At 41.9% G+C, this 24,384-nt stretch overlaps 1 protein-coding gene across 1 annotated transcript; it reads right to left on the bottom strand.

The window, feature by feature from the left end:
- Positions 1 to 426: 426 nt before the first annotated feature.
- LOC118424998 (polycystic kidney disease protein 1-like 2) lies at positions 427 to 22,117 on the bottom strand. Its single transcript, XM_035833813.1, has 32 exons — positions 21,974 to 22,117; positions 20,700 to 20,940; positions 20,151 to 20,373; positions 19,762 to 19,960; positions 19,349 to 19,553; positions 18,851 to 18,993; positions 18,388 to 18,495; positions 17,879 to 18,055; positions 17,574 to 17,699; positions 16,835 to 16,946; positions 15,975 to 16,060; positions 15,625 to 15,744; positions 14,892 to 15,041; positions 14,127 to 14,339; positions 13,691 to 13,985; positions 13,105 to 13,235; positions 12,534 to 12,752; positions 10,052 to 10,159; positions 9,432 to 9,610; positions 8,957 to 9,022; positions 8,227 to 8,334; positions 7,309 to 7,522; positions 6,785 to 7,151; positions 6,122 to 6,309; positions 5,426 to 5,497; positions 5,033 to 5,131; positions 4,247 to 4,474; positions 3,521 to 3,689; positions 3,091 to 3,188; positions 2,603 to 2,786; positions 1,909 to 2,247; positions 427 to 1,618 (listed from the first exon to the last, which is right to left on the bottom strand). Exons 1-32 carry the CDS (start codon positions 22,115 to 22,117, stop codon positions 822 to 824), a joined length of 6,108 nt encoding a protein of 2,035 aa, XP_035689706.1. The 3' UTR covers positions 427 to 821.
- Positions 22,118 to 24,384: the final 2,267 nt, after the last annotated feature.

Below are 24,384 nucleotides of genomic sequence, written 5' to 3'. Positions count from 1 at the left end.
AGGACGTTTCTTTCCTTGGTGTAAGCATGTATCATGGGAAGTTTTGCACTTCTATATTCCGTTATTGCACAGAGCAGTGTGTGCTGTTGATAGCCATGTTAGTGTGTCCTTTATTCATTGTGATGTATTTATGGTGAAAATAAAATAAGGTACACTGGATCTTTTTCTAAGAGAGGGTTTCATATAGATATGACCAAGATAGTTTGAAATGATACACATATACACGGACAGGCAGGAAGATACGTGAGTTCAATGAAACATGTTTAGGAGCAAAACCACACAAAAAGAGAAAGAACACCAACCAATGATCTAAGAAGCACCCGTTCAGCTACAAAAAGATATGAGTATATCATAACTATATAACTCTGCAACTTTTGTAAGTTTATTGGTCTTTCAATGAGATATTTAATCTACATATGATGGGAAACAACTACGGTGGTCCAAATAAGAGATATTACAGCATCGTCCCACACATCCATGCATATTCAAGAACAGATGACAACTTCTGTCTCTGTGAAGTCGATTATGATGTAGACTCAGTTACTGTCCTCCTTTCTATGGCATAGTCTCTCAAAATGTGCTGAAATGTTCTTTTGCCTAGAGTCAAAGTTCTTGACCCCTCAGGCAATGACTGAACTTTGTCCAGGCTACGTCATATGCAGTTGAACAAGTTTTTTGATTGACATAGCTACAATCAATCGTTAGCTACGAGTGACGAAAAAAAAAACGACTGAACATAAGAACAGGTTTCATATTTCAGCAAAGTACCGTCCGTATAAGGGTGGTGCAACTGATAAAATTCGTGCTTTAATCTGGGCATCTCAAATTTTAGAAACCTCGTCAAGTTCTTTAAGTACAGTCGCAAACTTTCGGCGATGGTCCAAATCGGGTCTATAAGCCTGCCGTGTTTTCTTGCTGTTGTTCTTCCCTACTGTTGACAGGGAACGATTTGCTTTTCCAACAGCCTCTGAAGTGGTTTCTCTGATAAAAGCTACCATCTTTAAATCATCAGTGTTCGGATCCTGACTTTCCTCTGCGTACACATCCATGAGGATAGCCATGAACATGCTCAGTAATATGAACTGCATCATGACCTGGTAGGAGAAGAACATCAAAGGACCGAGAACCCAGTGACCATCCACCAGAGCATCGAAATCAAAAACACCCAACATCATGGTACACAGGCTGGTCAGACTGGTCAGGATGTTCTTGTAATCCTGGAGTTTGATGCCGAACAGAAGATTTCCCATCTGAGTGAAGGCCATGAGAATGATGCCAGCGATGATGGTAAATAGTAGAACGGGTCTGGAGGACTTTCTGATGGTCATGGTGAGGGCGTAAACGTGTGAGTTGAACCGCAGGAGCCGTATAAACTTCAACGTGCCACAACAGATGAGAAACGCGAGCAGGTAGGTGTAAACCTGAAACCAGTTGACGGCGCTTTTGTAGAGATCCAGAACGGAGCCTGAAGATACCCACTGTTCGGCAGCTCTGTCGATGATGCTCTGAGCGTTGAAGTAGACACCAAGGGTCGCGACGCCGATGACGATTACAAGAAGTTCCACCCAGGTCCAGAAATCCTTCAGGTATTCCATCGGACGGGAGAAAAGCCTCTCGGCTGAAACGACATGGATGTCTATGTCTTAGGGCTACACATTGAACACATTTGCAATGTTGGTACAAATTTCCCCATCCATAGACGTCCTATATTCCGGAAACATTTAGTTTTATTTTCTCCATTTGTGTCATCGTCATTCCAGTGACCTAAAAGGTCACGTTACACACCCATACAAGTATGTGAAGCACACATTGTATCTAATAAGTTAGAAAAGGTGGCAAGTTAGTGGTTCGAAAATTCGATGGCCAATTTTGTGTTTGAAGAAATTTTTATCACTGTAAAACCCTTACCTTCTTTAATAACAAATACAAGAATGAAGACTGCCAAGACAGCTCGCAAAGCCAGGAGTAAGATGGCCTCTTGTTGCATCAGCCTCAAGGTTACCACCTCTGCTCCCCTGTAGGCAGCTCCCAGGTTGGTAAACTCCACCACTAGCGTCACCATGGAGAACAGGTTGGCGTGTGGGTTGTACAGAATCAGCTCCACGATCACGGCACGCGTTCTCTCATCCAGCCAGCCGCGCTGCTGTAGGAATGTCGCCACCCGGAGACCCGACGCACGAGTCTTTCCCAGCGGAACGTTGTAACCACCTGCGTGATATGTGCCGTGCTGGCCGAAATATGGGAAGCCTGGGTAGACAACAGTAGCTGAAGTGAACATACCGGTATATTTAACATCATGGGACAACGGTCTCTCTCTCTCTCTCTCTCTTTCTCTCTCTGTCTCTTTTTCTGTCTCTGTCTGTCTCTCTCTCTCTTTGCCTCTCTCTATTTCTCTCTCTCTCTCTGTCTCTCTCTCTGCCTCTCTCTATTTCTCTCTCTCTGTCTGTCTCTCTGTCTCCCTCTGTCTCTCTCCCTATCTATCTGTCTCTCTATCTGTCTCTCTCTGTCTGTCTCTCTCTGTCTGTCTCTCTCTCTCTCCCTGAGTAGCGAGAATGGATTGCCAATCCTGAAGCAACGGTATTGATAATGAATCCAGACTTACTGTTAATAAGAGAAGCATCATGATTGTACTTCCAGGGCGTTTTCAATTCCTCTGCTGTCAGTAGACTGCTCACACAGTCCGCTCCTGTGACCGGCGTGTCCACTGTACTGGTAGGGGTGGGGGATGTGGGCGTGCATAGTACCGGGTCTGTAGTGTCGAAGGTCTCGTTTTCACGAATCCAGCCCTATAGTTTAGAACCCATTGATTAATCAAATAATGTTAAAAACATGACGGAAGGTAGAAACCTGAAGAGAGTTGTAGTAATAAAAACCTAACACGTCTGAAAGTACGCGTTGTAACATCTCGTTACGTGATACTCGACAGCAAAACGTGCGGATTATTAGAATAATAAAAAAGAAAGATGAAATTGCCGCGGAAGCTAAACAGGACAATACGTCGGGCATTTGTTTAGCATAAAACCCGGTAGGTAACAGCCTCTAGCCACAGTGTGTTTCTTGTTGCTAATAATGATGTATCTATATATTTACCTGGGTGTAATCGTCAATATCTTCCGTTAGTTTAGAGAAGCCCACGGTGCATAATGGTGTTATATGCTGCAGTCTCTTTGGTGTTTCACAGAGTTGCCCTGAGCAAGATACCCATAACAAATGTTAGTCATAGATACATGGGACACTCGTTCACTTTTTTCAGCGGGGGAGGGGGGGACCTAAGCCACCTTTGGTCGTAAAACAGGGCAGTTATGGATCAAATCGATGGATGGTGGTTTCAAACTGTAATACTTTTAAATATTGCAGTTTGGAACCACCGTCTGTTGACTTGATATCCCTTAAGACTCTGTTCTTAAATCACGAACATAGGTTACCCCTCGGATAAAGATGATCTAGTGTTATCAAAACCGTAACATGAATTCACACATTGATTGAAATGTATAGTTAACCCAACAGTTTGTCGTCCTACCCTGTTTCAGCCGCAGCTGCCTCAGCTGTACCGAGTCCAGTGGATGAGTTAACATGTCCTGCAGTACCGTGTCTGCCGCCAGGGTGCGCCCGTTGTACCACTCTGCTGAACGTGTGGTCGGAATCAGCTCATCTTCAACCCAACTCCAGAAGGATTCGATGTCGTTGACCTTGAAATGAGCAGAACAGATCATATTGCTGTAGAGCATGTTATCATTTTCAATGTATTTTTCTTGGGCCATGCTGTTTGGATTATATGGCTGACATCATCTGAGAACCCCCAAACTGGTGCGAGCGTGCGAAAAAAAAAAGGTTTGGTAAACTATTGCAAGTTTCCTTCGTTGTGAAATTTAAATGGACAGAGGTTGATCCAATAACAGTTAGCTTAACAAACAGAGTATGATGTACCGAACAATAGATTCTTCATTTTCGTTCTCTCACAATTTCTTTGACCTTGGAATTGACGTCGGCATTCTATACGTTTTTCGACATTATGTTTGCAATCTACGGCACAACGTTGCTCAATTTGCAGCTGCTTTTTACGATTTACAGTATGGTTGAAACGTCTTTTTTTAGAAACTGATGCGCGCGCAGATATAATGCACATACTAGTAGTCAAACACCCGGTCATGTTGCCTGTTACCACAGAAGGTATACATATACAGTCCATCAGAAACCCTGAGGTCTTAAGTGACATAAATTATTTACCTATTTTTGTAGTACTTACATCAGAGAACCCTTCTCCCATGATCTGTTCCTTGACGTTCTGCGTCATGTAGAAGGCCAGCGGGCTCCGTTCTTGGTACGCCGTGAGCATGATCACCGTCACGAACAGCCCGAACACGAGCACCTCCAGCACAGCCGCACGGCGTTTGCGTTTCTCTGCGCTCCTGGCTCTGGCTTCGGCCAAGACGTCTTCATCTGGTGGTGATGTGGACCTTTCCTCAGCTGGAAACTAATTTTATAACAAATAAGTACCTAAAAGAACTTGATGTTTAAAACCAAAACAGCATTCGACAAAGAAAACGCTTTTTAAAGTTTAACAAGCTTACGTCCATAGTCCCAGTTACCTACGTTTTATAGAATAGTCAGTATTTATAGAGCTACATTTGTATATGACTGGTACAGTGGCAAGTACCATATTCGCGCCTTGCAGTCGGTAGGTCGTGAGTTCGATCCCCAGGCAAGTCATATTGAAGGCTTTCAAATGGTACATACGACTTTCTCTGCTGAGCACTCAGCATTTGGGAAAGAGGGTCATGGTAATTAAACACGGAACCACTACCAGTGAACTAGCCCCCTGCTGTAGTGATTGCACAGAGCTGTGTGGCCAAAGGGCTTCAGAGACGGAGATGGACCATTTAGTGCGGACAGGATTTTAACCAATTTGACTGGTGTTTTAGGTATCTCTCACCTCGTACGTTGACACTCCACACCTTGCAGATCATTGCCTTCGTACGTTCAGCAATGGGCAAATGTTTCTCATGTACCATAACTGAAACTATTGGTCTACCTTTGGGTTGGTGCCATAGTCAGCTGCACGGTTGATGGCAAAGTATCGCATCCAGCTGGTGGCACTGGTTCCTGACTTTTCCTTTGTAGGTGAGTCATTCTGTGGGATAACAAATAAAAATAAGTGGTCCCGGGTTCAAACCCTGCAGTGTCTGATCTTGTGCCCTTGGGAAAGCACTTTACGCGACCTTCCTCACTCCAGGTGTAAAAATGGGTACCTGACTTCTGTCGGGGAGGAAAAATACTACCTTTAACTTCTGTCTGTACTTTGTATGTGACCCTGTTAAAATCTGTTACTAACTTTACTACATTGTCCTCCTCTGTCCCAAAGCATTTTTTAAAATCACAAGCTGAAATGGAGTCAGATGAAAGCTACTATGAAACAGGTCATTACCTCATTGTATATGACGTATTCCTCATCATTTCCTGTTGGCGTGGGAGGTGGATCCTTATCCTCCACAGGTTTCTATATTTAAAACAAAATCTTTATGTATTACACATAGTTTTATACACGTGGCACTGCCGCAAGTCTTAAGCCCCTATCTTACTGAGCGGGTACTGTTGAGGTACGTTGGAGTTCGACAGCGTACATTCAACAGACGTTATGGTGCCTTCAACGAACTCCAACGTGCATTTTGCAAAGGCGCTGTGTTTTTGACATTTAAAAAAAATAACGCAAGCTGCTTCACAAGTCTTGTACCAGCTGTCTGCCCTCCATTCGGTGTTTGTGCGCATGCAATCATGAAGCCATCACTGTCCGGCATGCCAGGTAGTTAACCATCCATGCATATGTTGTGCATTTGTATCCATACGTAGAGCCACGTTATGACATTAAACACATACGGGCTCCCTTGGAAATCAGTTACCACGTTAACTGAAGGGACTACCCTAAAGATCAATAAATAAATAAATAAATAAATACTAAATTCATAGCTAGGTCTAACATGGCGGTCGTTATTACGTATGGTGCATACACTATAGACTTTAACCCACATTTTCTCTTCAGCTAACATGCATTTTGTTGGAAATAAATGTATGTGCGTATACGATTACTTGAGAGGTGCTTTGGCATGATTTTGGAGAACTGTACCTTGGTGTATAACGCAAAGATTACCGCCACCAGAACCAGCTTGACGGGCTGCACCAGGAACAGGTCAGTGACGAATGACGTCACGAAGGTGCAAGCCCAGGCCTCCGCCTTCGCTTTCCCGAAACTCAAGGTGTACAGAACTGTGAAGAAGGCCGCTACGAAACTAGCGGACCACACAAGCAACCATCCTGGGGGTACACCATTGGTTACTTAGATATCGGTATTTTGAACAGTGTTGTACTTAATGTTAACAGTGTTTTACTTAATTCTATGCTACCATATGTCCCGTACAGTGTTGTACTTGATTTCTAACAGTGCTGTACTTGATTCTATGCTAGCATATGCCATGGTCTTGTGTTTGGCAGCTGCTATGTTAGATACATATAGACAGATAAGAGAAATTATGTTTTGCATCGTAGACATGTTTACACTTTTTGTAGAACAATTTACGGATGAGTTGAAGTCAAAAACTGCAAAATGAATTAAGAGAAAAATTGCAGCTTAAGTTAACTTTTGCGATAGATCTTTCAATCATTCTTGAGAAGTAGTTTTCAAGCGCCTTCTCGATAGATACCAGAAGACATCAATCCGCCGCAGTGAAAGACTGGGAACACTGTAACAGCCATATTCAAAAAGGAGGGTAGTGAATCTTCTACAACTCACCTATAAACACACCCCACCAGGGTAGAGACCACTTCTGTCCATGAGCAGCGTTGTCATGCGTCTTGCAACTTTCTTTTACATCAACATCCAATGAGGACTGTACCACTCTGAGCTTCTGGATGGGGACGGGTCGGCCTCTTGGGTACCAAACTGACGGCGTGTCTGGGTTGTCAGAGATAAACGTTTCTTCCTTCTTAGGTCCCCTGTGTCTGCCTGGCTCCGACTTGGCTGGCTGGACTCCGCTGCCTGGCTTTAACTTCTTTCTGGTGCTCTTTTTTTGTGCTCCCGACCGCGAATTGCGGAAGAGGAAGGCGATGAGGAGGTTGACTGGAAGGATGATGGCTGCACTCTGTATGCCGATCATCAGCTGAGAGAATAGAGTGAGAGGCACTAAAAACATCAAAACGTCACTAAGGGCATTCATACACCTTTTGCCCTACCCGTGATGTCATGCTTCCCTTTTGTAATACGATGAAGTTTTGGATTAAAATGGTTTATAAACATCAAAATGCATTTCCTTCTACCTGCGGAAGTGAAATCGGCGGGTTTATCTTTAGACCAGCGAATCTGAGCGGCTCGGGAGGGTCGAAGTCGTCCCCGCGGCCGAAGAACATGATGTTGGTGAGCATGGTGCTGTAGAGCAGCGTCAGGCAGCAGGACAGGCGCTGGACACGGGTGAACGGGCTCCGGGCAGGGCGGCCGGCAACGGAGAACCACAGGTGGCCATCGTTCATGTCCCTGATTATTTATCACAATTATTTACTTCTTAAAATAATTTCTGGACAGAAAATGTCATAATTCAAAAAGTTGTGATAGTTCGTACTTGATTCGTTATCTCAAATGATGATCTACTCTACTAGTGAAAAGTAGGATATAGGGTGCTATGATCTCATTAAAAATTCAGTTGTATGATAATGCGTAATTATGCATTGGAAGATATGGGAACTGTGTACAGGAAAATAGGACGTTTTCCCCTTAGGCTAGCATATTGCGTGGGCATAAGATTTGACTGCAGCGTAAGATTCCTGGGGCTAGTCTAATGACTGCAGTATTTCTCATAGTTAACGAACCAGATATGACAGCGACCCTGCGAAAAAGGACCCTGCAGTTCCAAAGAAACCTGACAGAGAGCAAACTTACGTCACTTTTTACTGAATGCAAGAACAAGTCCAGAACGCGTACAGTTAGACATTCTGCTGCAGTGCGAAGGACAGTTACCAGGGGGCCCAAAATATTCTAACTTTTTCATAGGTCTAGACGTAACTACACACCAAATTTCCTTACAAGCCATTAATTGCTTCTGGATGTATACTGCTGAACCACAAACACCGTTAGAACGCTTCCAAAAACCAAAACATACTAGTACCCTTCTCGACGCTAGTGATATAATACTACATGTACAATACTTTCACAGGTTCTAACACAGAAAAACAGTCATTTACCTCGAGCTTTTTGCAAGGAACAAGTTGTGGAACTTAGTAATATCCTTCTCCACTGATGTCGGGATGATACGATCGATCTTTCCGTCACCCTCATCAATAGCGAACCACCTGAATACAAAAGACGTCAGATGACTTTGATCATTCACCCGTAAATGTATAGTTGCTTTAAGTTAGATTTTGTTGCATGCAGCATCGCTAAAGTGCGTTGAGTTAGAGTGTTAGACTTTAACGATCTAATCAAAGTATACCAATTTCAAAAGGCATAAAAATAAATCGTTTCTGCATAAAAGCATTTTGGCACGACAATTTTGTGGCGCCTTTATACAGTAGGCGCTGTAGCCCATGGGATTCTTTTTTTTTTTTTTGAAATTGTAGAAAATCTATAAGAAGATCTGAGAAACATCTAACTTACCCAAACTAGTAGACTCGTGTACATAAACAATATGTACTGTAGTCTAAAGCTTAAAATACCAATACCCCTACGCTATACTCTTAACATACAGGTAATCAGAATACCAAGTCTATAATGTAACTAAATGTAGTTTTGAAACGACCAATGTCTTGACTCTTGAATGAAACAGACAGAGTGTGCAACATGTACCATCGGAGCTAAAAAGAAGAATCTGTCCTGATAATCTCTGTCAATAACCAGATCATGACTTGGCAAATCGTTATAGCTACATGTATATGAGATTAGTGCCCGTTGTGTTGAAAATCCAAAACATCTTACCTGTTACTTAGGAAATACGTCGTGACTTTCGTTTCCCTGTTGGCTACAACAATCTGACTCAGGTACCTGTAACAAATGACAGAAGGTCACCTAAACGTCGGTCTTGATATAACACTTGGCAATGAACTTTGAAATCTAATATCAAAGAGCGGAAGACAGGAATTCTATTATGGTTGTGGAGCTATTCATCTTGTGCGTCGATGTAGGTTAGACATCCAGGTAACAAGATACGTCAAAAAGTTGTTACTCAAGCAACTGGATATGGTTTTGGAAACGGTCAGACGTTTCAACTAGCATCCAGTACTTGATATATAAACCCTCTCCATCAAGATCTCTTCAGTGTCACTGACGAACACTATTGGATAGTACTTGAAACGTCTGACCGTTTCCAAAACCATATTCAGTTGCTTGAGTAACAACTATTTTGGCGTATTCATCTTGTGTATTTCTTTATATCTCTATGTTGTTTACTCACCATGATGGACTAAACCCAGCGTTGTTGTGCCACACCCTCGTGTGGGTGAGGACCCCTAGCGGCTCTTCCGTGGACACCAGGAAGGAGTCCACGCTGCCCTGTTCGAACAAACATCGGCTGTCGTCCCTCAGCGTAAGGGGAGGGCTCTCGTGCTGGCTGCCGTAGAGCACCAGCGTGATCTGTGACGACATACAGTTCAGAGGTAATGTTTTTGTTTACATCATAACGACAGAAGTACAACAGTTGTAACCATCAACCAGAAGGTGAATCATTGATTAAGTGTATATTATCATACCACACTCAGGGTAACCAGAGAAGGAGTTCTCCATTATTAGAATAACAATTTTCTTTTGCAGGGAACATTTGTAAAGAGAGAGGGAGGGAGAGAGAGAGGAAGAGGGGACTGTGTGTGTGTGTTTGCGTGTTTGCGCGTGTTTGTGTGTGTGTGTGTGTGTGTGTTTGAGCGTGTGTGTGTATGTTTGTGTGTGTGTGTGTCTGTGTGTGTTAGTGTCTGTGTGAGTGTACGTGTGTCTGTGTGTGTGTGACATCCGTGCGTGCATGCCTGCGTGCATACGTGCGCGCGTGCGTGTGTGCCTGCTTGTGTGTGTGTGTGTACGTACCTCAGCGGTAGTTCCTGCGTTGACCCGGAACCCAGTGTACACCGTGATGAGGTACTGACAGTCCTTACGAGGGTTCAGCTTGTGACCAGGCAGTAGTCCCACTCCAGCCTGTGATTTGTACAGGACAGTAAGGGAAGAAAACTGCCCATCGCTGTGCCGATTTTGAGTATTGATAACCTTTATTTTAAATACACACAGTCCGGTAAACGACTCTTTGCTTGTTTTGTTGATCTATCGAAGGCTTTCGATTCCGTTTGGCATCATGGTCTTCTATTCAAACTTCTCTCAAAAGGCATTTCTGGCAAATTCTTCGATATCATGAATAGTTTATACAATCAATCAGAAGCTTGTGTAAAGACCAAGATAGGCTTGAGTGAAACTTTCCCCATAGAAATCGGCGTGAGACAGGGCTGTGTATTAAGCCCCTCGTTATTTAATCTGTACATTAGCGATTTAGTAAATGATCTCAATACAGGAGACCTGGATGCTCCTATTCTCCATTCATCTCAAGTATCGAGTTTATTTTATGCCGATGACGTTGTTATCTTATCATCAAGTCAACGTGGCCTACAGAATGCAATCAATATTCTCGGTCTATACTGCAGCAAGTGGAAACTAACAGTAAACCTCAAGAAAACAAAAATTATCATTTTTAATAGAAAAGGAGAAATATTGTCAAACTTTAAATTCTATTTATTAGACAAAGACCTAGATGTAGTCTCCTCATATTGTTATTTAGGCGTGGTATTCACAGCGGGATGTAACTTCAGCACAGCCATGAAAACCCTCCAAAAGAAGGCGCTAAGAGCGATGTTTAGCATTAGAACAACTCTGGGCGAAAATAATCCCTCAGTATCACTGCAATGTAAGTTATTTGATGCATGTATTGTACCTATATTGTTGTATGGTGCAGAAGTGTGGGGCAATGCTGGTTTAAATGATAATTCCCCACTAGAGCAAGCACATTTGAAATTCTGTAAAGCTATCATTGGAGTAAGAAGAAATGCTAGTAACCTCGCCACAAGAGCGGAACTTGGCAGGTTTCCTTTGCGGATCGAGGCTTGCAGCAGGCTCTACTCTTATTATAGCAGGTTAACTAGAGAAGTACCAACAAATAGTTTACAATATCAAGCACTCCTTGTACAACAAGATCTACACCGACGTAAGGTACCATGTTGGCTTTCAAATGTAAGTAAGATTCTCGAGGAGTCTGGTTATGGGTACCTACTGTTGAACCAAGACTATAATATACCATCAGCTCAGTCGCAAGTGAAACAAAGCTTGAAAGACATATTTCTACAGACTTTCTATTCCGAACTCAACTCTAATGGAAAAAAGGAAAATCAAGGAAACAAACTAAGAACGTACAGGAAGTTCAAAGACACCTACGAAAGAGAACAGTACCTAAATATACATAATTTCAGCCATCGCCGAGCCATGGCTAAATTAAGAATTAGTGATCACCCTTTACAAATAGAAGTAGGAAGATACAACCGGACTCCTCCGAGTGATAGAATCTGTACACTTTGTAACGCCAAAGATATTGAAAATGAAGTTCATTTTGTATTGGAATGTGAGTTATATAGTGATATACGTAATTCTTTTATTAATGCCCTGAATTTTGATACACGAGCTAAACAGTTAGTAAAAGATGAGCTTTTTGTATACATAATGAAATCATCTGACAACATTGTACTGCAAAAACTCTGTGAATTCATATACACTTGTTTCAAGAAGAGAAAAGAGACATGTAAATTGTAGAATAGTATAGCATTACATATTTGACTATTTTGTAAACGATAGATGTACTTATAGTGTAGCATAGCCTTAGTTGTTCTGTCTCTCCCACTGCCACTGTAAAGATTCTTTACAGCAAAGTTTTATGTAACTACTGCATTTAGCCCATATGGGCAAGGTCATGCAAATAAAGATCATTGTCATTGTCATTGTCATTGTCATTTAAAGCTGTGTATTGCTAGGTTTGTTATACGAATTAGGTGATGAATATATCTCACGTACGTCAATAAACACTTAATTAAGCCGATACTAAATGAGAGAAGGTAAATTCCCGTTTCCTGTATGGTTTGAAAAGTCCAATTATGAAAATATGATTGCATAGTATTTGCATAGTAATACATTTAAAGGGGAAATACATGAATAAGGATATATATGAATAAACATTGGCGAATAAAATATCTAATCTAATGCTTTCTTTTGATAAATAAATGTATGATAATCTTTATTGCATATTCATGCCCGAGGGATAAAAAAAACAAAGAGACCACATGTGGTCTTATGGATACAGAGGAAAAACTAAACTTATACAATGATTTTAAACTAAGCTAAATGAAAAGGGAACTAAGACACTATTTGTTACAATCGCTAAACGTTGCATCTAACATGTTCTTCTCTCTTTTTGAAACACATGGAGACATATTTACATATAAAGGAAACATACACATGATAGCATTATTTGCCCTACCTTAGCGATGTCTTTTCTGTCGGCTTTCCTGGCCCAGATAACGCCCATGACGTAAGAAGTGAACACGGCGAGAACCAGAATGAGGCCAGTCGGATTCTCCAAGATGTTTGCTGAGAAGGCCTCCCGGATGTTGAGTGGATTCGGCGGCACGAAACCAGCAAACTTGGTCAGGTGATCACACTGGCAGTGGATGTGGGTTATGTTAGACATCGGACCGACCTGTTCGTGTGTGAGAGACATGGTAGAAGTGGAATTCATGGGAATCGGTACCAATTCATATTGGCAAAGTAACTACATATGGTTGTAGTGGTTGATTGGAAACGGGACAAATTCATGCAAAGCCATCCGTACTATATCAAAGAAATATCAAACCAATTAAAAGATACAAGTACAGTTCCATCGCCTTGATGATATCTGTTTTCCTCATGCATACAATCTGCAAGCCTTTAAAACCAGACGTCACCGATTTCCTAGCATGGTAATTTCAATCATCCATCTTCGTTCAATGCCTAAGTGGTCAAATGGCCTTGCAGAGAACAAACCCGTTAATCCTTTAAGTAACCCAACTTACCCTACAGCCGTCACTTTGCCACAGGTGGGTTACGTCTTCTTGAAAGTAGACACAGGACGTCTCAAAGGCGTACAGAGTGAAGGGGACGATTTCTCCGCTGGCACGATCAACTTCAGACCCGAACCGGACTCCTGACATTAAAGATAGATTTGAATATCTTGTCAAACGAGCGTTTCTACCGAGAGAATAATGTTTATGATGACAAGTCCAAGGGCATCTGAAATATTTCAGGCAGATATCATTTACACAAATCATATAAAGTAGATCATTAAGACATTACCTGTTTACACATGATGATATACATTGATTATGTTGCTATAAATGCATGAAAATAAATCAAACGTCTAACGACATCTTTATCTGCATATGCGTATGAAACATTTGAATATTTTGCACTGATCAAATATACAATCAGGTGCTGAAATGATTCTTTCACATCTCTGTGGTGTTATATATATTTTGTGCACTTTGAAATGTTGACATTTGAAAGCCGTTTCAAGTTTCATCTGCAAACCTTTCAAGAAAGCAATGGTCATTTTGATATTTAGTGATCTTATAACCAGATGTCAGAATAGATAAGCGATACCGATAAAATAATCTGTCCTGTTGTATACGTCTACATCGAGGTCTGTGATGTCAATCTCGTCTTCTGGCAGCAGCCACTGGTAAGCGCTGGATGCCAGGGATGATCCGTTCATCCACGGGACTGTGAAGAGCTGTTCCTCCGGAACCGGCAGGGTGGCTGTCCAGTCGTACGTGTCTGGTGTTGGTGGCTCGTGTTTGTTCAGCCACAGGGTGACGTCATGGGGGAAGAGGGAGCTGTTGAAATCCAGGCTGAAGCTCATCGCCGACATATTTGTCCTAGCATAAAAATGAAAAGTCTGGGGAAAAGATGATAAAATTAGCCTGTTTGATCTCGACATCAGTTCATTATTATGAATTTTGGCCTCTTTTACCCTTTGTTTATTTGGATCTGCACTACCTTGGTATACCATAGCACGCAAAGAATATTATAAACTTACCGATATGTCACCAAGCCTTGAAGATGAAGTAAAGATATACATCAACTCCTCCAGGCTTTTGTTCTCCCTTCGCGTCAGGATGTCTATCGGCTCGCTCAGGCCAGAGACAGGAAGTGTCAAGTTACCACATTTCACCGCCAGGCCGACTACATCTGATGCGACTAACCGCGAATTGTTTGAATATTCGAACGGGTTGAAATTTGACTCCAGAAACTGCAAGTAGAAATAAAATGGCGTTATGAGAATTGATAAATCTAATTGATTGAACACACAGAGTATGGTATACCGGACAATGAATTTGGCATTTTGGCATTAGAATTTTCCTTGCCATTCTATGACATAATAGTGTACCTTTTCTAATGTATTCCCTATAATTGTGTGCAATCTACAGCATATATTTGCCCATTTTGCAACTACCTTGTACAGTATGGTTACAAAACTTTCTCTGTGTGCAGAAACGGTCGAAAATTGAAGCTCGCGGATGTCAGTATATAATCAAATCAGCATTGCCTTTGGCGGGGCGAAGAGCCGGGGTCCTTCTCGGTGTGAGTTGTTCGAAACCTACTGTCCTTTGCCTTTGGCCGCACATGGGGGAACTGCTGTCGTATTGAGGTCACCTGAGTAAGTGTCGCATGGCAGCCGCTCCAGACCCTTGTGACTTAGCCCCACCTATTGTAAGCTCCTCGCAATTCAGCCCCTGTCTACGAAGACAGAGTTGTCGGCCCATCCAATTAACAATAAACAAAGTGGCACTGTGGCAGATACCTGTACTCCAGCCGTCTCTCCTCCCAGACAACCGTCTCCAGCCAGCGATGAGAAGGACGGCACGCGGACAAACGAGTCACTCGCACCCGCCACTGTGTACAGCTGCTCAGAGGAGTCAGCGGGGTCTTCTCGCTTAATTCTCAAGTGGACCTGTACAGAGATAGATGGTTGTCTCAGTCATCTACCCGTGCTTTTTAAGCAAATCCATTCTTCGGACATCAACGCTGTTGTTTTGTGATCATTATAATTGTTAGTGTTTTCCTTATTTCCATTGCCATTATTATCATTTATAGTATGAAAATCTTCTGTTCATATGTGTTTGTATGTCACTGTATGTACTACTTGTTTTGTTTTCTTTCTATTTTGCAAAGCAGTGCCAACCACTGAGCTGGGCAGCGCTGGATAAAAATGACAGAAAATGAATAAATTGATGAATATTATCTACTGAATGCAACATGGCAATGCTCATGCTGATATCAATGATGTGGCAATATAAAATAACACCCCTGCCATCTGTGCTATAATTAAGCTGCAAGTCGGTAAGGCATATAAAATATACAGCGATATAGTCCGTGCAAACTCCCAAAAATTTCCGTTTTTTGTCATTTTTTGTCACTTGCAATTAGCCCTCGGGCAAGAACTTTCAATAAACTTATCTATTAGAAAAATGAGGCAAAAGAAAGACTTTCTAAAGAACACCTGTGGACGGGTAAGAATTTAAGCATATCCATACCTTAGATGTATAAATATCTGCAAATAGATCATCGTTATCGTAGGCGGGCATCATGTTGATCAGATAGATGTCGTCAAGCACGTCTAAGGCTTGGAAGGTTGTTGTCGTGGCCTCTTTGTTCTGTAAAGTCAAAACACGACTTCTTTGCTTTATCGAATTAACCCAACAAACTATAGATTTTCTTCTTGATATCTAGGTAAAATATGCATAGCCTAAACTAAGTACACTGTCCAGCATGTGAATGTCATTTTAATCATTTGAGAGAAATTGCATGCGATACATGTATGAGATTTGGACATGCACATAAAAGAGACCAGATTGGTTTCGGTTGTGGGTTTCTTATTCCCTACCTTTTCCAGCATGTCGGAGAAGCCCACCCCATCCTCTTGCTCCGACAAAGCCTTTACCTCAGAGGCTTTGAACACATGGGTAGCGCCTAGAACAGATTCAAATGAAATACATATAGAATACAACACGGTGTATTCCGTATCAACCGAGGTACCAGCCCGACCACGGGAAGGATCGCCCGAAGGCCGGAGGGCGATCCGACCCGCGCGAGGGCTGGGACCGAGGATGATGCGGAATACACCGTGTTGTATCTTATATTTACTTTCTTAGTGCAAAGGTAGCACCTAGCAGGAATCTATTATGCATATCCGGGATCCCCATACATAAACAAGCGAAATCGCCAGTTTCCATCATTAACTAGAGTTCCACGACCCCATACCGTCGCTCAACGGTTTTAGCCTTTACGAGTGATATATTATGAGTTTCTCACTTATTATGGAAATCATCATAATGATCTCGCCTATTTGGATAAATTGATTAGTTGATCATCTCCACCACCCAAACTATAGATGCAATCATTACATCTTAAGAAAGAAGGCCATACTAACTTTTTTATTATTTATGTAAATGAGGCCCTCACTTCCGAAAATAGGACGTTATAGAAGAACTTTATTGCACGACAATTGTATATGATACAATGTATGGCAACAACTATAACACTAAGTACAAAACAATGGTATAGGATTAAGCTTAGCAACCTAATTAACAAAACAATAAGGGCTAACATAATTCTTTGGTATAGTATTACAATGGAGTAGGCTATTCATTAGTTACGGTATTTTTTTCTTATAGCAGAGCAGTCCTTGATATATTTGCATATAACCTTCTAGAAAAATAGAAAACATTTGCTATTGATGCCTACCTGTAAAGATGTATGCCGTCGCGATGTTCACCTCCTCCACGGGTAGGCTGTTATTTACAGACAAGTCTCTTAACTTCCCGAACGCGTGCTTCAGAGACATGGAACTATGGACCTGCGTTAAAGCAATATATAAGTTATGATACGGTAATCTCTATGTATTACATTAACAAGCTATTCACATAGAATTCATACACACTATCTAATGTCACCCCCTATGGCCAAGGTACACATATATCACCCCTTACAACATAGGCACAGATGGAAATATACAGTCATTTTTTACAACTCCATAGGCAGAGACTGTCATGCATTTTTTAGTATCTCTATGTGTGTTTGTGTTTCCGTACATTTGACAAAAAGCGGTCATCGTAAGAAAGACTAAGGTCAGGGCCGATTTTAGACCCCCGTGTGTGATATTGTTGTTGATCTTTCTTCTCCTTCTGCCAGTTTTATCATCAGACATCCTGATAGTTTTTTTACCAAATCATGTGAAATTAGATTTGCGAGTATAGTGAAATTATAGATAAATGTTATGAAAGTCATGGTTTTGCATACCATAGCTCCGTAGTTAAAACTACTCTTCAAGCAGAGGTTGGAGGAAGAAAATCGTGACCTTTTCCTTATATGACGTCTTTTCCATCAGTGGTGAGGCTGATAGAAAAAGACGGCATATAAGGAAAAGGTCACGATTTTCCCCACCAACCTCTGCTCGGAGAGAAGTTAACGTGCCATTACTTACTTGTGCATTACCGGAGACGAACTCGGGATATGCGGTGACTAGCATGATGGTGGTTGCCAGTCCTGTAACTCCGTCATAGTCCTGAAGCTCTACGTTTGCCATGTTCGCAGCCACCATGTCTGTAGCCTATAAAATATGGCAACAGTTTTTGATGTGATTTTTTTCATTAAGAGAAAAAAATTATCATGCCTCCAGTGTGATCTATAGTGTAAAATGCCGTCAATAAAGGTTACTGATAATTGTTACGATCAAACAATAAAGTAACAAATAAACTGAATTGCTGAAGACAATGTATGACCATGTACCTCAGTGATGTCGTCTCCATTGCCGCCCAGGGCAGCTATTACACTAGCAGCCGCCACTGCACCACTGAACGTTTCCGCAGAAGACCTCATGGACAGTAGACTGTAGAAAGGTCCTACTTGACTGTCGAAGAACTCTTCCGTGTACGCAATCAAATCTTCTATGGCAGGGTTTGCTATCTAAAAGTAGTTTACATCAACACAGAATAATAAATCCACTCTTGTCAGTCATAGATGACAATGAGGTACAGTCGCCTTTCGCTTTGACTCTAGATCTATTCATTGCAAATAAAGGAAGTTGATAATTATCCTGTCCTTGTCAAAACCCATTTGTATTGTGTCTGTTTTTGTCAGCAGGTCTAGCCCTTTGTAATAGCCACCTGCTAGTTGGGCAGCCCTGGCTGTGCGCTCTGAACAACCAAACCAAAAAATAGATAAATTACATTGGCGATCTATAAAGTAACACCACATTATTGATCCATGGATGATATTCATCATGATCATCGACTTACAAAAAACGGGTCCAGTTGAATGGTAGTGCTACGTCCGTCGGCGCTGGATATCAACACCTCTACTGTGATGTTACCTGGGGCGATGTCCAACATGGGTGTGTAGAAAACCTAGTTGGAATTGCAGAAAAGCGTATAGAACTTGTCACCTTACGATTTCGCACGTCAATTGATTTGTATTTGTCAAGGACACACTTGTACATAACGGCTATATACATATACGTTTTAGCTTATATATATATATATAGATAGAGAGATAGATAGATAGATAGATAGATAGATAGATAGATAGATAGATAGATAGATAGATAGATATAGATATATATATATTAAAAGTGTCTATCTTTCTAACAATACTAGTACATGTACATGTAATCAATCATTTGCAGGCATCATAGTCTGATGTATAGCGGCTACAGACATGGAAAGTAATGTAATTCAGTGAAGAGAACTACAGAAACCTTACCCAGCCAGAAAACACGTTCAGAACGATGTCAGTGGGAGCAGCTCGGCTCTCCCCGGGAAACTTCACTGTTGCCGCTTCAATGCCTCCCGGTTCGACCTTGTACTTCACATCCATTTTAAGCGGGCCAACCTCATCATAAAAGTCTGCAAAAATGGAAGAAAATGCAATACTTTAAGGTCTCTCTCTGTCTCTCTCTCTTTGTCTCGCACTGTCTCTGTCTCTCTCTGTATCTCTCTGTCTCTCTCTTTGTCTCTCTGTCTCTCTGTCTTTCTCTCTGTCTCTCTCTCTGTCTCTCTCTGTCTCTGTCTCTCTCTCTCCATCATATATATATTTACACTACAATAACATCAACTTTGTTCCTAGTACCAATGAAAATGGAGATACATACAATATCGTAAGAACAATATATCTTTATCCTTGTGTTATATGTCGTCCGCTATACGTAGTTGAAGTTGAAAAAAGATGTTTAAACCGTTTTTTTCGACCAAATTTTGGTACCTTCGCAGACGATGCAGAACTTGTCCACTAATGATACTCCGTCTGCAGGGCGGACAGAGCACACGTCTGGTGGGATTTCTGCGGGGTTGTCCTGGAGAAGCCTCAGTGGTACCGGATTCCTGATGACGAGAAACCGATATTCTCCTATCCGTGGATAGGCGGGGTTCAGGTAGTTGGTAGCTCTGACCGTGTAATATCCGGGGACCTGTGAAACCAGACAAAAATGCCTCAAAAGAATGCTTTATTTTTACCACAAAGCAAAATGCCACGAATCAGCCGTCTAATATTTTTTTTTCAATACTGTATAGTTTAAGAAGTGCGCAAATCAAGATTGTATCGTCGTCGCCACTGTCTTCATTGAGATGCATTTGTAAATAACCAGAAACAATAGGATTCGTATTCCAAGTACTTACTGTAAAAACGTTGGGACGAACTTTGAGGGTATCTTCAGTAACAAGCAAGACGTCGTTATTCCAGTCGAGGCCAGGAAAGTCCGCTGGGGCCTCCACAAGACTCCACAGGTTAGGGCCGGAATAATCCACGCCTGGTCCCATGGTGAGGTGCAGCATCTCGTGGGCGATGAAGTCTCCAGGGTTGTTGCGTGATGGGTTGCTAAGCAAATCAGAGGGGTAATGAGGCTGTATGAGTATACATGCCGGATACACGTCTATCATCATCTGTTGTCCATACTACCCAAAAGAAATTAGGGACGAACATCACTATTAAAAAAGGAGTGTTATAGAAAAACAGCCTGCTTAAGAGACCTTACGGAAAACAAATCACTAACAAAAAAGAACGTTACATTAGTCTGTATTGTCCGAGGCTTGGGTCTCCGTTAGTGTGTATGTCGATGTAGGTATGACCAGGGTCGTGCCCGTCAGCGGCGATGGTCAGTCGTACTTTGACCACAGAATCCAGCGGGACAGGCTTCGTGCTGGTGTCGAAGTGCAAGACTCCTCCGTCTGGATCCGAAAAAGCCCCTAATCCAAGAAGAGCCTCACAAGACGATATTCCAGGGCTGGTAACTGAGGATAGTTTGTTAAAGATTTAATCTTAGGTGAACCACAATCTGTAGAAACTAAATATGTGGAATTTACATGGCAACAATGCTGTACACGGTACAATACACAGAATTTCTTCTTACAGTTGTGATGACAATTCTCATCTTAGAGCATGTAAATGTATACATGCAAGGGTTTTCTGTTGCTGAACTGGTGGCAGCCTCACAGTTAAGCTCAATAACATTAAAGGGGAAGAGCTAGTAACCTGTAAATTATATCTTTGTGACTGAAAAGGGGTTATTGTGACCAATGCATAGGTTAGTTTCTTCACTGGAAAACATGTACTATACCTGGTGGGTTCGGGTAACTGACTGCTTCACAAGTCCAGTTGTAGCTTAGCTGGTCGCTGGGGACCCGACAGTCAGGGTGGTAAGACAGCGCGGCAAGGACAAAGACATGCCCTAGCGGTCGGGTTCTCGCGGCAAAGCCGGAAACTCTCGCCACAATGGGGAACGGTATCACCTCCAGCCACGTCTGCGCCACACCGATGCTGGTATGTCCGACCTCGGGTACTTCCATGGTCACTGTGACCTGAAAGAGTCGCAAGGCCATAACGACTTAATTTTATGGGTGACATGATCTCAATTAGAGGTGGGTACCGGTACAGAAAATTCAGGTCCATGTCCGGACCAGGTCCAGAGGATCAGGTCCAGGTCCGGACCTGAACCTGGAACTAATTGTTTGTGAATGGACGATACTCAAAATAATGGTCAATTTCGCTACAATAGAATCTGTTTGGTGGAGTATTCTATCTTCACGTAAACAACGCTGTCTCTGTTAAGTTATACTATGTTTGACTGTAGAAACTTGGTAAAAATGGCTATCAGTCCTCCTGTACTTCGCTCTTGTTATTTTCTTGGACCAATAAGCCTCAAAACACATTCACGTCTGCCGCCTTTATAGTGCCGATATAATCTGTTCATTTTCTAATAGGTCCAACACCCGGTCCACTGTACCGGTACCCACCCCTACTCTCAATGTTTAATGTTAACCTTCTTGCCCATTTCAGTTGTTCAGTCATTGATGAAAAGTAGTGTATCAAAAATGTCTGGCCGTTTCCAAAAGCTATTCATTTGCATGAGTAGCTATCATCTTGTGCATTACTCTCTCTTACGACAACGCTTCTTGGGTGAGGGATATGTGCTAGATTCACTACTCTCCAAGCATAGGTTAGGCTCCGGTTGTTTTTTGACGTTTTCATCGGGCTTTCTATTTTGTACAGTTTTCTGGATGTCTGGGCCGCGTGGCCAATTTTACTCCTCTGCCGGCTGAGGTCCTTCCCCAGCTTATGTTACTGTCTTGTCACGGAGGAATCTGCTTGGAGATTAGCAGAGGTTAGCCGTAGTCTCCAAGCAGACCCTACGGTGCCTTAGAGATAGTATCAAAGCTGGCCAAGAAGTATAGCCGGCCAAAGAGAGTCAAACGGGCACTCCTTGGCCAGCTTTGATACTATCTCTATGACTAGTTAGGCGAGTAAAGCCCGATAAAAACGCATTAAAAAACGTTTAAAAAAAGAGCCGGAGCATAAATTCTGCTTGAAGAGTAAAATTCACCCCTTCCCCACCTGCACCATGAAGAGACCGAGAGGTAAGGTTTTCGGCTGCAGGGAGAGTCTCAACTTGTCGGTGATGACGTCATCCGGCAGGGCCTCAAGACTCAACACCTGGGTGTCGCTTTGCCTCACAGTCCACCGCACCGATACCTTCATAAAAGAATATATATAGCATGTTTATTTGCAAAATCATGCCCGAAGGCTAATTGCGCAAGGACTAAGAGAAGTAACATAATCTTTATAATATGTATTTATCTAATATACACACACACACACATATATATATATATATATATAGAGAGAGAGAGAGAGAGATTGATGGAGAGATATAGACAGATCTATATATCTATAACGTTATATGTTTTCTTTTGAATTATTACATGCACACAACTACAGTTCGCAGCTTGGGAAGCTTCCGAGACGTCCTCTGTGTCTTTATCAACTCTTTTTCTTCTTCCTGTTTTAATCGACAGACTGTGATATTCTAACCATCACCAGCTCTTCATTTTATCCCTACCACAAAATTCCATCCCCGCAATATTTCTTGTCTCATAAATATTCAGCCACTACTTCTCGAATTATGCTGTTCCGAACAAACAATCACACCCAAAAACACAATCTCCTTGGCAATGCATTAATGGTTAAAATAAGGGTAGCTCATTTTCATGATCAATAATACTAGTCCAGTGTGTTCTGCTGCTGCAGTGGTCTGGACACTCTGCAGCTGCAATCAGTCTATCTTCAACTCTCACCACTTCATCCTGTTCATCGCTTCCTAAGCTCCAAATTGCACAGCCGACCCCATGATCAATGTCATAATGAATGGTGATACATTAGGAAAATGCAGTCTTTTGTATCCCACTAGAGTCTAATCCATTATTAATGAGAAAATGCTATTTATATGTATTTTTCCAGCACAGTCATACCTAGCTCTACGCTGGTACCCTGGTCAATGTTGGTCACTTTGATTATTTCCCATTGCCATAAGTATTAAGAATCCTGCCTATAACGTTAGTAACCACTTGACCACATAAACCGCTGTGCGGGAAATAGGTAATGAAAATCTCAAATAAAAAAAACTACGTAAGATGTTGAAAGTCTGATGCTTACTTTGTAGGCGTGGTCACACTGGAACGACACCAAGGCGTTCATGATGATGTTTCCGCACCGATGTTCTCGCAGAGGATTGTCGATGCTAAAAAAAAACAAAGCAGATACATTCGAACAATAAAATTATATATTTGTTATACGTTTGTGCAGATTACTCATCCAGGAATTCAATAGTAGAAGTTGAATTTTTTACTGGACACTACAATGTTTATTCAAACGTTTCAGACAGCATCCACTGTCTTTCCTCAGTGAAAGGAAAATAAAAGTAACGTTATAAAATAAAAGTATACTTTTATCGTCATATCACTGAAGAAAGACAGTGGATGTTGTCTGAAACGTTTGAATAAACATTGTAGTGTTCAGTAGAAAGATTGATATCTTTTTTCATATAGCCATTATACGATGTAAGTGCTATCCAAAAAAAGATGGGTGTCTTAACCTTAGAACAGAATTCGGGGTGTCAGTCTTAGACCACAATGCATCACGACTGCACCTGCGCACTGGGACCTTTGACATAGCTTATGCTGAATAATTTCGGAACCTTTGTGAATGTCAAATTCTGGTATGGATGTCTTATTTTGACCTTGTCAATCTTAGACCACAATGCACCACGACTGCACATGCTCACTCGGAACTTTGAAATGGCTTATGCTTATGTTCGTACCTGCGGATCCCCTCTAGAATGTCTGCTGTGACGTAGCACGGCTGGCCCCCGGGTGGTGCATACCCTGTCGCTGTGGTGAGACTACAGCCGGGGGCGTGCACGGTCTCACAGGGGGTGTTCACGACAGGACCTGGGTTAGAAACAGTTTTTATCTTCATTAATGAATGATAAACTTTAATACACATTTATATCCGCTGGTTTACGTACAGGTTGCAACAAAATGATAGTTAACAAATAATACATTGAAATTATTTGTGTCTTCTCTTGAGGAAGAACTCAAGTCCAAGTCAGAAAACTATGAGGTTCAAGTTCAGGAGAAGGAAGGTAGAATAGTAGAACTGGAAAAGTCGCTTTCAGACGTCCAGCAGCAGAGTTTAGATAGTAGAGTTTTAACAAAGTCTAGTTATCTGTACATGATTTAATGTCTCTGTCTAAAGGCCCACATGGGCTGGGCATGTAAAGCACAAGGCACGCAAATAAACAATCATTCATTCATCCATTCATTCATCCATTCATTCATTCATTCATTCATCCATCCATTCATCCATCCATCCATCCATTCGTGTCGATAAAAAGAATAAAAAGAATTGGTCACCCCGGCAATCCCTTGGTTGTCCGTCCGCTGTACAGGAGCAGACGGTGCACTGCC

Source organism: Branchiostoma floridae, chromosome 10 (assembly GCF_000003815.2).
Source record: "Branchiostoma floridae strain S238N-H82 chromosome 10, Bfl_VNyyK, whole genome shotgun sequence".
Lineage (NCBI taxonomy): Eukaryota > Metazoa > Chordata > Leptocardii > Amphioxiformes > Branchiostomatidae > Branchiostoma > Branchiostoma floridae.
The sequence above is the reverse complement of the archived record's forward strand: the minus strand, read 5'-3'. Positions and strand labels throughout refer to the sequence as shown.